We start from the raw sequence: 12,661 nt of genomic DNA on the forward strand, positions 1-12,661 counted from the left end.
GTATAAGTGTATCCGAGGGAGAAGAAATGTTAGGGAATGGCTGTGTCCTCCAATAGCGTCAATTCCTATAGTGTCAAACTCCACATTTGACATTGTAAATAAAAGCACAATATCGATATAAAGTTATATATTAGGCCAGCGCAGATGCACGACGGCGACGTCGAGCGCCAGTATGTCGGCGCGGGCGCGCAGCGCGTGCGGCAGCGCGGGGCGGCTGCGGCGCAGCTCCGAGTGCACCCACTCCTTCACGTACGTGCCCGCCTCCGTGCGGACGCGCAGCCGGAACAGCTGCGGGTGACCTGACTCAACACAAGAGTGCATTACAGTAATCATCAACACCAAAATTACAACTAAACTACATCTCTGAAACATAAGTCTAATAATGCTATTTTCCCAGCCCAATGTCTTACACTAAATAAACAATAAAAAATAGACATCCCCCAAAAAACTCAAATTCAAGACTATAGACATTTACCCCCATAGTCATGTATTCAATAGACTCCTACCCAAAAGTAATACATGGTATATAATGGTATACCTGGCACGGCCGTGGCTTCCAGGTCGTATATCCTCCTGCTCCTGGTGAGCAGCGGTCTCCGGTGCAGCACTCGTATAGGGGTCTTCTGTTTGATCAGTATCCTCGCTTCGTCCCCCTCTGGGGTGTTTCTGTACGTGTTTATATTGTGGAGATCCTGTTCTGTGACTACTATGGGAGTGTCACCATTGGCCTGGAAATGACAAACACGTTATATTTGGCTAATCAAATTACGCAAGAGATTCGGCAAATACAATACAAAAATATTAATACATATTATGATATCTCATATTATTATGTTAATAAAAATCCAAAGGATAAAGAATGATCTTCTCTATCTGTCAATGCTCTAATATATCCTTGAAATATCGTGACATGTCAAAAATTTAATTATTCACATTGAAGCTAGGCCTACATTTCCCAGCTGACCATATACACTAATGAAAGTAATCTTACAACTTTGTCGCCGTCAGCGTGTCCCAACTTTATGCACAGAGCTTCGTAAGTCTTACATTTGGTCTCTTCACCTTTCTTCAGCTCTGTCAAGTCTTCCCTGCAAAATGTATACAGGTGAGAAAGAGGTGTAATTCTATCTTATGTTACAAAAATAAATTGGATCACTTTTTTCACTATATTATATTTATTATTTTTATTTTGGCAGTGCAGTGATTACATTTTATCCAATGTTAAATATATATATAAAAGATGTTGCGACTAAAACTAAGTGGCGAATATAAGAAGTCAAAAACTTATATGACATAGTTATTAAATTTCTTTCTTTATTTGATATGTAAAGAGCTTCCTTTCCTTCTGACACCTTTAGGGCACCTATATAATAACATACAAAAACATCAGAATATCCTTACCTTGTGACCGGTATAAGACTTTTGACAACAACTTTTCCTCCTTTGGAAATCTCTTCACAAATGCGCCTCAACTCTTCTTCACTCGGCTCCCTGCGCGGATCTGTGATCTAGATAGAAAAATTACAAAAATTACGTTTATTCGCACACGGTAAAACATGGTAACTGGGAAATTTATAATATGTTTATTTCATTTCTTTATTCCATTATTGATAATATATTTATGATCTTACGTTAAGTTATAGGTAACCAACTATTATACTTCAGGAACGCACAGTCGCGTTGACCCAAATTTTAAATTGCAATGTTTACGTCACCTCTACTGCGAAGGGCCGTCCGTCCCCGAGGCACCTGACGTCGACGTCTTCCCTCCCGGCCGACATGAACTTCATGCGGTGTTCCATCTCCTCTGGCGACATTCTACAATATATGGACTAAATACAACAAACATTTATAGGTCCAATATTTGTTCACTGCTATTGTATTAATGTGAATACAGTTAGCAGTGTAATACTTTAATGTTTTAACCATTAATTCCAAATTTATTTTCCTGTATGTGTCTACATTATAGTACAGGAGCCCTGGTACACTTTTCATCGTTTATTACTATCAAGCTGATTTTTTGTGAGTAAAAAAACTTGGGAGTCTAGTCAAAAGGTAGCTACTCAGGAAAATCAGCTTGATAGTAATAAACGATGAAGTGTACCAGGGCTCCTGTACTATTATACTTACTGTTGTATACACCTGTACATTAAATTCTTCAAAGGCAAAAAAAATATCAGGCATCATCATAGTATAATATTTATACACAAAACTCACTCATATAGTTTTGCTATGGGTTCAAATATGATTTCCTGAACGGAGGACTCCATCATGCGCACGCCATTCACCAGCCAAGGAGTCTGCGGCAACTCTCGACTTAGCTTTATGTACCTGAAATAATAATAATTTTTAAAACTATATATTTGATAAATGTTGAAAAAAGTGTGTGTTGAATTAATTTATTAAATGTTTGTATGTAATACGTAGTACGTATGTGCTTACCTATCGTTTGAGCGAATCAGTGGCTATGTGTATGTGTTTTTTAAAAAATATACAGACTTTTTGTTGATGTAAAAAAGAAAGCTTTCTACATCACAAAAAGGATCATAACAGGATCACTGATAAATATTATAGTGTATCCCAAAGTAAACATTTTCCACAACCCGCTCACCTGCCTCCCAAGTACCCTGGCGCATGCACGCACACAACACTGACGCATTTCGCGGCGGACTCCACCGCGGGCAAACCCTTCCCTTCAACCGCTTCAAGTGCTTCATGTGTGACATTCTCTAGTGCTTGCTCGACTGACCGTCTAGTGAACTCCACCGTGAAGCGCCGTTTTTGCTTACTGCGTGACTGGAATAGGGCTGGCGAAAGGGTTTTGAGGATTTCTAATTCCTGAAATAAATGTTATACTTTCCTTCATATTGAATTAGCTTATCGACATATGGGCTTCAAGTCAACATTTAAAAGTGTCCAAGCTGAAAGATTTATAAACAAATAAATATAACAAAAATAAAAATAAAATTCTAAATTAGTGGGAAAATAAAAGCATCAATAATGTAAATCATTTTCTTTCTTTTCTTCTTCATGAGCCAGAAATAAAAACGTTGTGTGTGTGTACAGAATATAGGTTACCTGTAAGTCTTGTGGATATTCCATATTGAGGGTGACCAGTAGAGGTGATATAGCCCCAGAATCCAAAGTCATTGATACATGCTCAGCTAATTTTGAAGCAAAAGACCATTTCCAAGCTTCCTTAAGGGCTGTTAGACAATCTGTAAAGAACAATACATATAGAATGTTTTATTTCTTTTCATGATATCCACATCAAACAATGGGAAAATCAATTTCAGTAATGACAATATTTTAAATGAACCAAATATAAATAATACTCACTTCCATCATAATCTTTAAATTTATCACCCAGTCTTAGTGTAATAGCCTTCTCTCTAAGCAGTGCCGATATCGGGGACGAGAGACCGCATGCAAAAGTCTTGCATGCATAACTGAAAGGAATTTATTTTTCTTTTATATAATTCATGAATACTGAGGCAAAAAAAATATACCAGCCCTATATTATATGCTGTTCCATTGCTAGGTTAGGCCCCTATGACTGAGAGGGTTTCAGCCTTAGGCCACCACTCTGCCCTAATGCAGGTTCACTGAATTCACATACCTCAGAAATTATTATGTCCATAATATGTCTTCACAGTGTTTTATGTTTACCTTTAAAGCAAACAACAATCAATCAACTTCAGAGGTGTATGCCTTAGGTTTTGAACCTGCGGACCTTTGTCTCAATAGTAGTCCTATTACTGACTAAGGTATTGTGCTTTAAGATATAAAAAACTTTGCTTTAAGATATGGCAAACCTTACCGCTTCTTTTCCAAAACATCCTTAACCATTTCCATGCTCTCTAGCCAGTAGCGCCCCTGCAGGATCCCCAAGCAGCTGATACATACATCCAGCTTAGGCTTTTTACATGCTGGCTCATCATTATCTATAGTTTCAGTATTTGCATCTACACTACCATTGGTTGCTTGTTGATCCGCAGGTATTGCATTTTGTGAGTCTGTGGTTTCTTGTTGCTGTACAAATTTGTATGTTAAAACGGTTTCATTCGTAAGTTCCAAAAATATGTATTTTACAACTCATAGCAAGTACTGCATTGAAATAATATAACATTACACAAAAATATAAATATTATATAATAATTATAACACAATCTAGCAAGCTCAATGGTGATTTATGGTTTTGGAGAATATCAAGAAGATAGTATATTATGAGGCTTTAAAGTATAATGAAAATTCATTTATAAGGTTTAATAAATCATACAAACTTAAAAATAAAATGATTTATTATTTTATTCTTTTTAACATTATGTAGCTTGCATAGATACAAATAAGTATTAAGGTATTACATTTTAATAATATAACAATATTTTCCTTCATGCTGGATCATACATATTCCTGTTACAAGTGTCTTACTATTCTTAATAGTAACTAGATGGCTATGAATAGGTAGTAACAATAGATTTGGAATAAGGGGTGCATAGGCCAGAGGAGTAAAGAGGTATCACTATGCTAAACACCCTTGGTGTATGGGCGACAGCTTTAAAAATAACTGTATTATATTAGGTTGTTTATTTTAGTTCAAGTGACAGTCAAAATCAAGGTCGGTTGGATGATCATAACTTAAGTACCCTGTAAGGATCATCAAGATAATAAGATGCCTTTGTAAGGTAACTAAATTAATATTGTTTAAATTATTATATGGTAGAGGAAGCAAAAGTTGTGATATAATAATATGGTAATTTTAATGATTTTATATTCCTGCCCTTGTTATACGGAAAACTTCTCTCGTCTACAAATTGGGGGTTATGTTTTTGTTTACAAATAATTATTGCACTTAACACATTTGTTACGGTATTATAAATGTTAATTTATTATTTTATCGCGGAAACTTTACACAAATAAGAATTTTATATTACGGAGATATTGTAAAATAAAGTGTTTCATAGAATACTTACCTTAGGTACAAATTCACTGGCATTTTCGTAAGCCGTAGGGTTTTTATTGCCGGCATAGCGAAGAGAGCACGCGTTACAGCACCCTAGTTCTTTACAAAAATTGATTATATCTGTTTGATTTATATCTTTCGACATATTTAACAATGTTTAGTACGCGTGGTAAAATTACGGTACAAAATTACAAAAATAAATAAATGTCACTGTCAACAGACACGTTCCAATTGACACTTATCGTAAATTTATTTTATAATTGTTACATCATACGAATATTAAATCAAATGGTCAAATATTATGTTAGAGTACAAATCCACATACATACATAGTATCACGCCTTAGGGGTAAGCAGAGTTCCAGGTACTTTTGCCCTGGCCTTTTAAGAATGTCAGATATCTGACATTCGAAGGTTTGGTGCGGTCGACCCTTACTGGTTCTTCTATCCACATTCCCCATATATCTTATCTTCTTGTCAGTCTCCATCATCCATCCTCTCCAAATGCCCAATTCTTCTCATTGCAAAATATTGAAATGTTGGAGATCAGAACGGTAAAATCAGAAATTAATACAAAACATAGTTTATTAAATATGGTTACCGATTTTTTCTTTAGAATTCAGAATTAAACATATAAAGCTTTTAAAAGTCTAATAATAAAATACATAATATATACTGCGTAAATTGAAATGTTTATTCGGGTTTGCCATATAAATATTATATCAGCTGATATCATGCGAGCTGATATTTTATAAAAATATAGGCACCAGGCATCAATATATATGTACAGTGCAGTACTCGATAAAAAGATGTTTGCTATGCTACGATGAAACATTATAATGGACATTATGATAATATGTATGAAATTATTTTATTCTAAATTATTTAGAAATTATTACAATAAAATGTTGCCATTCGTGATAAAGCCTGCATATGTCAATGTCAAATGTCCGTATTTTTATGTAATTCAAAATAAATTATTGTATTTTTATTATAAAAAAAAATCTTTCTTTAATTCTTTTTGGTGGTTTTGTTAAATAAACTATATTAAAAATGGGCACAGTGCACGCCAAGGTAATTTTTTTATCAGAATTTGGTAGGTTATGCGATATGAAAAAATTCAAGGGATTTTCGAATTCCTAAGAATAAGGCTATTTTGAAGTGATTATGCCATATTCAGTAAATGCAGTAAAATAGACGCTTATATTGCACAATCGCAAAAATAGTTTGTTATTCATTCTATGTGATTGGTTGCGAATTTACTGTCAGACGATTCAAGTTCTCTGGGGATTCTAAATAAGGCCCAAGTTACTTTAAATAGTAGAATCGGTAGTTTATATCACTAAACACAACATACGTAGACTGTTTAATACAGGCATATATAGTTTGGCGACTATCCAGAAATGCACACTGATTAGAAAGGTGTTTGAATTGGAATGTACTGATCATTAGACTAATGGTGGTTACTTTGCCATAGCCTAAAGAAACTTCGCTATGTATTTGTCACTACCATATTGGAGACATAAGCCAGGCCTCACAAAAACTATTCAGCATTTGTGTATTCTTCCATAAATAACAAACCATTTGGTATGCATAATACCTTCCGAGCATGGAGCAGGCTTTCCTTCATAGCAAGGAGAAAGTTCTGAATTAAGAGACTGTATGTTCAAACCCACACTAGGATAAGTATTTGTTTTACAGCCATTTTTAGTATAGTCCATTGGGATCAATCTTCAATCTGATTCTCAGAATAAACCAATCAAAATAACTTATTTATAAGCATGTCAAAAAATCTTTTTTTCTAATTGGTCCATTTTTGAGATAGATCAAGAAAGCGATTGAGATTGTTTATTGAAAATAGCCTTTACTGAGCATTGTAAAAACTTTCTTAGTTAATACCAAAACAAAACTTATGTGTGAGGTGAAATGATTGTATTTGTATTCCAGGCCGACCAGGGTGGCATGGGAGAGGTGGGTGGAGGTTTGTTTGAATTTGAAGAACCAATAGAGCTGGATGATGAGCCCATTCCAAAGCCTACAATTAAACTTGATGGAGTTAGAGTGAGTATCTCCTAAACTGTATTTAGTATTAAGCTTTTATTAATACTAAATAAGGTTTATTATAGTTTATTCATGAATCAAAGATTGCATATAGCCACATACTCTACAGAATTACCAGTGTTACTCTTAAGTCTTAGCAAGATTATCCAAGGTGTCATAATTGTTACCCTCCACTCTTGCCTAATTGCTCTATAGAACCAATTCTCTTGACAATTTTTAATGCACATAATTTTTCTAGTAATTATTTACATGTTGGTAACTTAATGTTTTTAAAACTTCTTAAATACCTACCCATTATTATTGTATGAATTGAATGTAATCCAAATTACAGGCTGTAATGTAAATTTGCGTATTCCTTGCAGGCACGTGTGGACCGCGTTCATGTGGACGGGCTGAGCCGAACTAAAGACGACATCATACGAAGCACCGTCGACGACCTGTTTCAGGCGACAGATTTCGAGGACGTCATATTGAGAGCGCACAAGGCAAGTCGCAGACATGATGTTTCGTATTCCTATGAGCTTAGTGGCTATATACATAGAATTTTGAACTTGATTTACAAGAAAGAGTATATGAATAGGAAAAAAAAATTTGAACCATTGCTCATACAATTTCTCAGCCACATCAGAATATAGAAAATTAAATATACCGGTATCTTAAACATAATATTTGACCCAATGATATTTCAAAAAGTATAAAGGTGCCATATCTTAACAAATCAAATGGAAAAAGTGTTCTGTATGCACAATATTTTATATAAATATTTCACATTTCCTATCCTAAGTTACTATTGTATCTGAAAAAATTGCTATTTAAATATTTTTGCATTGCATTATCTAGCTTCTGTTGATTTATGTGTTGTGTACAACAGATGACGTATTTATACCAGCACAAACAAGAAACACAATATTTACATTTATACATAGTTTCTACAAACATCCCAATTGGAATAATTTAATGTTTTCAGTTTACCAGTTGTAATGTCACATCTATATCATAATTAATATTAAATGATATAATTCGCTATCATCGCTTCGACCATGTAAGAGTTTGAGGACACACTTGGTTTGTTGCAGGTACGTCGCGCGCTGGACTCGATGGGTTGTTTCCGCGACATCGGCGTGTTCATCGACGTGTCCTCGGGACCTGGCTCCACTCCTGAGGGGCTTGAAGTGAGATCACATTAATCACTATTAAAACAGAACAATATTCTGATTAACATGTTTCTTATACAGTAATATGATTTTTAAAAAAAGAAAATCTTATTTCGAATGTGAAATTGTATGGCTTATTAGAAAATACCCATTTCAGTTTAAATTGAACAAAAATATTTAAAGAATTTTTTTCATTACTTGGGACTTTGCAGGTGACATTCCAAGTGAAAGAGTTGTCTCGTATCGTAGGCGGCATCAACACCACCGTCAGCGAGAACGAAGGGAACCTGGTTGTAGGTATGTCACAAACCTCTTTGTACATACAAATGTTTCCTAACTTCATTTTAGAGGCCCCCTTATGGTCGTACAGCACAGCAGATCTGGGTTGCTGGGCTGCCATTCTATAAATCAACAAGTTGTGGGTGCACTTAGCAACTTCTATTGAAATAAAACTAAACATTTAAATGAAAAGCACTTTGTAGTTGTGTAGCGGATTGAAGTGCTGCAAAACCTTTGAAACATCGGGAGTAAATATTAAAACATATAATCGGGAAAAATCCGTAAAATACTTTTATTTCAATGTAGAACTGTCGTGGAAACATAAGAAATCATTAGAAATTTCCCCTTTTCGTCAATAAAAAACTATATCCTATGGATTAAGCAAGCATATTATCTTGAAGCAAGTTATTCTGTATGGCAGGTATGAAGATGCCGAACGTGTTGGGTCGCGGCGAGCGCGTGCAGGCGGAGTACAGCGTGGGGTACCGCAGCACCTCCAACTTCAGCCTCACCGCCACCAAGCCCTTCCCTCACAAGCCGCTGGTGCCCGTGTATGTACACTGCACACTACACTAACTCACTCAGTAACAGAACTGATCTTTTAATCTATAATTAAAACATTAGCTGTAACTTTTCTGAAACCAATAAAAAAATACTAATCTACCAAAGAATCAATCTACTAAAGTACTAATATACCAACGTACTAATCTACTATTGCACCAAAAACAAGTCTTCCTAGCTGCCAATTTACTAATTCATCAATATGCGAAACTATAAATTCCAAACATACCGAACTAGTATTTTTTTATTTTAATTGTGTGCAGAGTGTCAGCGTCAGTGTACCAGCAGAACCACGAGTACCCGTGGTCCGGGTACCGACTCCTGGATCGCGGCGTGCTGCTAGACCTCGCCTTCAACACCTCGCCCGCAGTAAGTACAATACGGGCTAGATGATAAACGCCTGAAGAAATTTCTTAGCAACACCCTAACTGAATTAAGAACTGTGGCACGTCTTGTCTCGTTATTAATTTTATAAAAATGTTATGTTATTTCCAGACGAAACACAACCTACAATGGGAAGGAATGGTTCGTGACACGTCAGTACTCAGCAAGACTACAAGCTTCAAGGTCCGTGAGAGTAGCGGTGAGTACATGATTCTTAAATTAAATCACTGGCTGATAAATTAATTAACTAGACAAACAATTGACTAATTAACTAACTGGTGTTAAACCATAGATCTGACTGATTATAATATGACGATTGATAGACTGAACGATGTGCTTCTGAGTACTGGTCAACTGACTAAAAAACCGGCCGACCATTAGACGTGATTGATACGTTGATCCATGTATCTAGTAAAGACATGCATCTCGGTTATTGTTTCATCACTATGAGTATTATATTTCTTACTCTGTTCTCTTGCAGGTCCTCAAATGAAGTCGATCCTGCGTCACATAGTGTCGGTGGACCACCGCGACGAGGCGATATTCCCGACGCGCGGCACGTGGGTGCAGTTCACGAGCGAGCTGGCGGGTCTGGGCGGCGGCGTCGCGCATCTTAAGACCGATGTGCACGCGCAGGCCAACTTCACCATCATGGACGCCGTGGTCAGAACTCATGAATTAGATCTAAGTAATTTAAGTCTTGATTATAAGGAAGAGGTTTCCATTTTTTTGTCATGTGTAAGTTTGGTCCTTCGAACCGGAGTACCGACAGAATTTTCGTATTTTTTTTTTATGATTGGATTTTTTACCCTCTAAGACCTGTATACAAGTCGATTGTAATAGATAAAAGGCGTTTTTGTTTTTTTAATTGGAAACCGGAATATTTGGCCCAGAGTGAGTTTCAGTCCTTTTCAAATCCAAGTATCCGTTCACCAGGTACTCCAACTATCAGGCGCGGCGGGAGTCCTGCACGACATGTTCGGCACGGAGCTGCCCGACCACTTCTACCTGGGCGGTCCCACCACGCTGCGCGGGTTCCAGCAGCGAGGCGTAGGGCCGCATAGTGACGGACAGGCCACTGGGGGGAAGGTAAGGGAGTAATAAATGGTATTGATATTTTTCATTTATAGCCTGACTAGGAAAATAAAGGAACCTAAGTTGTAGTTAATTATACAATATTTTTTTTTGTAATGACAACATTAACTTTAAAAGTATAAGTAAATGTCGCTACATTATGCCCCATAGCAGATTTTTAATTAATTTCTTTTTTCGTGACCAATTTCAACATAATATAAAATTGGGTTGTTTTTGTCAACTTCAAGTCAATAACATTAATTACCTATTTTGGTGTCAGGTGAGTACTGTGCGTGACCGTTTGATGCATATGTTGCAGATGTACTGGGCATCCGGACTGCATATATACGCACCGCTGCCCTTCCAACAAAACAAGACCGGACTAGGCTCTCTGTTTAGGTCCCATTTCTTCGTTAACGCTGGATGTTTGTCCATGCCTGGTGAGTTGGTATTTTATTGTTTTACAAATTTTTTGTGGTACATAATGATATTTATTACTAAATCAATGTTATGAGTTGGTATTTAAGTGTAAATGAATCCGATAGAAATGTCATTTAACGCTAGTGAGGTTGGATTGGGTATTATTGAGTGCGAGTGTGTGGTTGCGCAGAAGAGGGCGGGCTGGCGGCGCTGGAGTCGCTGCGGGCGGCGCGCGTGTCGTGCGGCGCGGGCGCGGCGCTGCGGCTCGGGCGCGTGGCGCGCGTCGAGCTCAACTACGTGTGGCCGCTGCGGGCGCGCCACGGCGACGCGCGCGCGCACGGCCTGCAGCTCGGCGTCGGCGCGCACTTCCTGTGACGTGAGTACTGCACTGTACTGCACTACACTGCACTATACTCTCAACTACGTGTGGCCGCTGCGGGCGCGCCACGGCGACGCGCGCGCGCACGGCCTGCAGCTCGGCGTCGGCGCGCACTTCCTGTGACGTGAGTACTGCACTGTACTGCACTACACTGCACTATACTCTCAACTACGTGTGGCCGCTGCGGGCGCGCCACGGCGACGCGCGCGCGCACGGCCTGCAGCTCGGCGTCGGCGCGCACTTCCTGTGACGTGAGTACTGCACTGTACTGCACTACACTGCACTATACTCTCAACTACGTGTGGCCGCTGCGGGCGCGCCACGGCGACGCGCGCGCGCACGGCCTGCAGCTCGGCGTCGGCGCGCACTTCCTGTGACGTGAGTACTGCACTGTACTGCACTACACTGCACTATACTCTCAACTACGTGTGGCCGCTGCGGGCGCGCCACGGCGACGCGCGCGCGCACGGCCTGCAGCTCGGCGTCGGCGCGCACTTCCTGTGACGTGAGTACTGCACTGTACTGCACTACACTGCACTATACTCTCAACTACGTGTGGCCGCTGCGGGCGCGCCACGGCGACGCGCGCGCGCACGGCCTGCAGCTCGGCGTCGGCGCGCACTTCCTGTGACGTGAGTACTGCACTGTACTGCACTACACTGCACTATACTCTCAACTACGTGTGGCCGCTGCGGGCGCGCCACGGCGACGCGCGCGCGCACGGCCTGCAGCTCGGCGTCGGCGCGCACTTCCTGTGACGTGAGTACTGCACTGTACTGCACTACACTGCACTATACTCTCAACTACGTGTGGCCGCTGCGGGCGCGCCACGGCGACGCGCGCGCGCACGGCCTGCAGCTCGGCGTCGGCGCGCACTTCCTGTGACGTGAGTACTGCACTGTACTGCACTACACTGCACTATACTCTCAACTACGTGTGGCCGCTGCGGGCGCGCCACGGCGACGCGCGCGCGCACGGCCTGCAGCTCGGCGTCGGCGCGCACTTCCTGTGACGTGAGTACTGCACTGTACTGCACTACACTGCACTATACTCTCAACCATAGCCCTTACGAGCTTATAATTTGACTCTTGTTGTTTCAGGTACAGACGAGAAGGCTTAATTTATCTGTTATATTAGTACTGGTACGTCGTACAAATTGTAAATGTTCTGTTGTATATTGTTATATCACGGGCTATAGTATTGATTGAAATATACTGCCTTTAGTTTTAATAAGGTTTTTCATTTATTATTAAAATAAAATTGTAACTTCGACTGAGATTAAAATTTGTTATTAGGTTATGCCCCTGTCTATCATCTTAAAGATTTAAGGCGTGAGAGAATTAATGAAACCATGGACGTAGGGAGGATGGAACGGAGAGCAGCAACT

The 12,661-nt window shown here is 39.3% G+C and overlaps 2 protein-coding genes across 2 annotated transcripts; one reads left to right on the forward strand and one right to left on the reverse strand.

Annotated features, from left to right (window-relative positions):
* Positions 1–112: 112 nt before the first annotated feature.
* LOC115447020 (tRNA pseudouridine synthase Pus10) lies at positions 113–5,228 on the reverse strand. Its single transcript, XM_030173908.2, has 11 exons — positions 4,974–5,228; positions 3,821–4,032; positions 3,340–3,449; positions 3,079–3,218; positions 2,612–2,838; positions 2,218–2,331; positions 1,716–1,818; positions 1,402–1,508; positions 992–1,088; positions 539–728; positions 113–299 (listed from the first exon to the last, which is right to left on the reverse strand). The coding sequence occupies exons 1-11, from the start codon at positions 5,106–5,108 to the stop codon at positions 124–126; spliced, it is 1,611 nt and encodes a 536-aa protein (XP_030029768.2). The 5' UTR covers positions 5,109–5,228; the 3' UTR covers positions 113–123.
* A 735-nt stretch (positions 5,229–5,963) lies between these two features.
* LOC115447021 (sorting and assembly machinery component 50 homolog) lies at positions 5,964–12,504 on the forward strand. The gene is made up of 13 exons (XM_037444636.1): positions 5,964–6,036; positions 6,910–7,023; positions 7,386–7,508; positions 8,100–8,195; positions 8,390–8,474; positions 8,878–9,007; positions 9,281–9,386; positions 9,513–9,600; positions 9,883–10,064; positions 10,338–10,490; positions 10,795–10,915; positions 11,086–11,271; positions 12,375–12,504. Exons 1-12 carry the CDS (start codon positions 6,016–6,018, stop codon positions 11,268–11,270), a joined length of 1,404 nt encoding a protein of 467 aa, XP_037300533.1. The 5' UTR covers positions 5,964–6,015; the 3' UTR covers position 11,271; positions 12,375–12,504.
* The last annotated feature ends 157 nt before the right edge of the window (positions 12,505–12,661 follow it).

Source organism: Manduca sexta, chromosome 28 (assembly GCF_014839805.1).
Source record: "Manduca sexta isolate Smith_Timp_Sample1 chromosome 28, JHU_Msex_v1.0, whole genome shotgun sequence".
NCBI lineage: Eukaryota > Metazoa > Arthropoda > Insecta > Lepidoptera > Sphingidae > Manduca > Manduca sexta.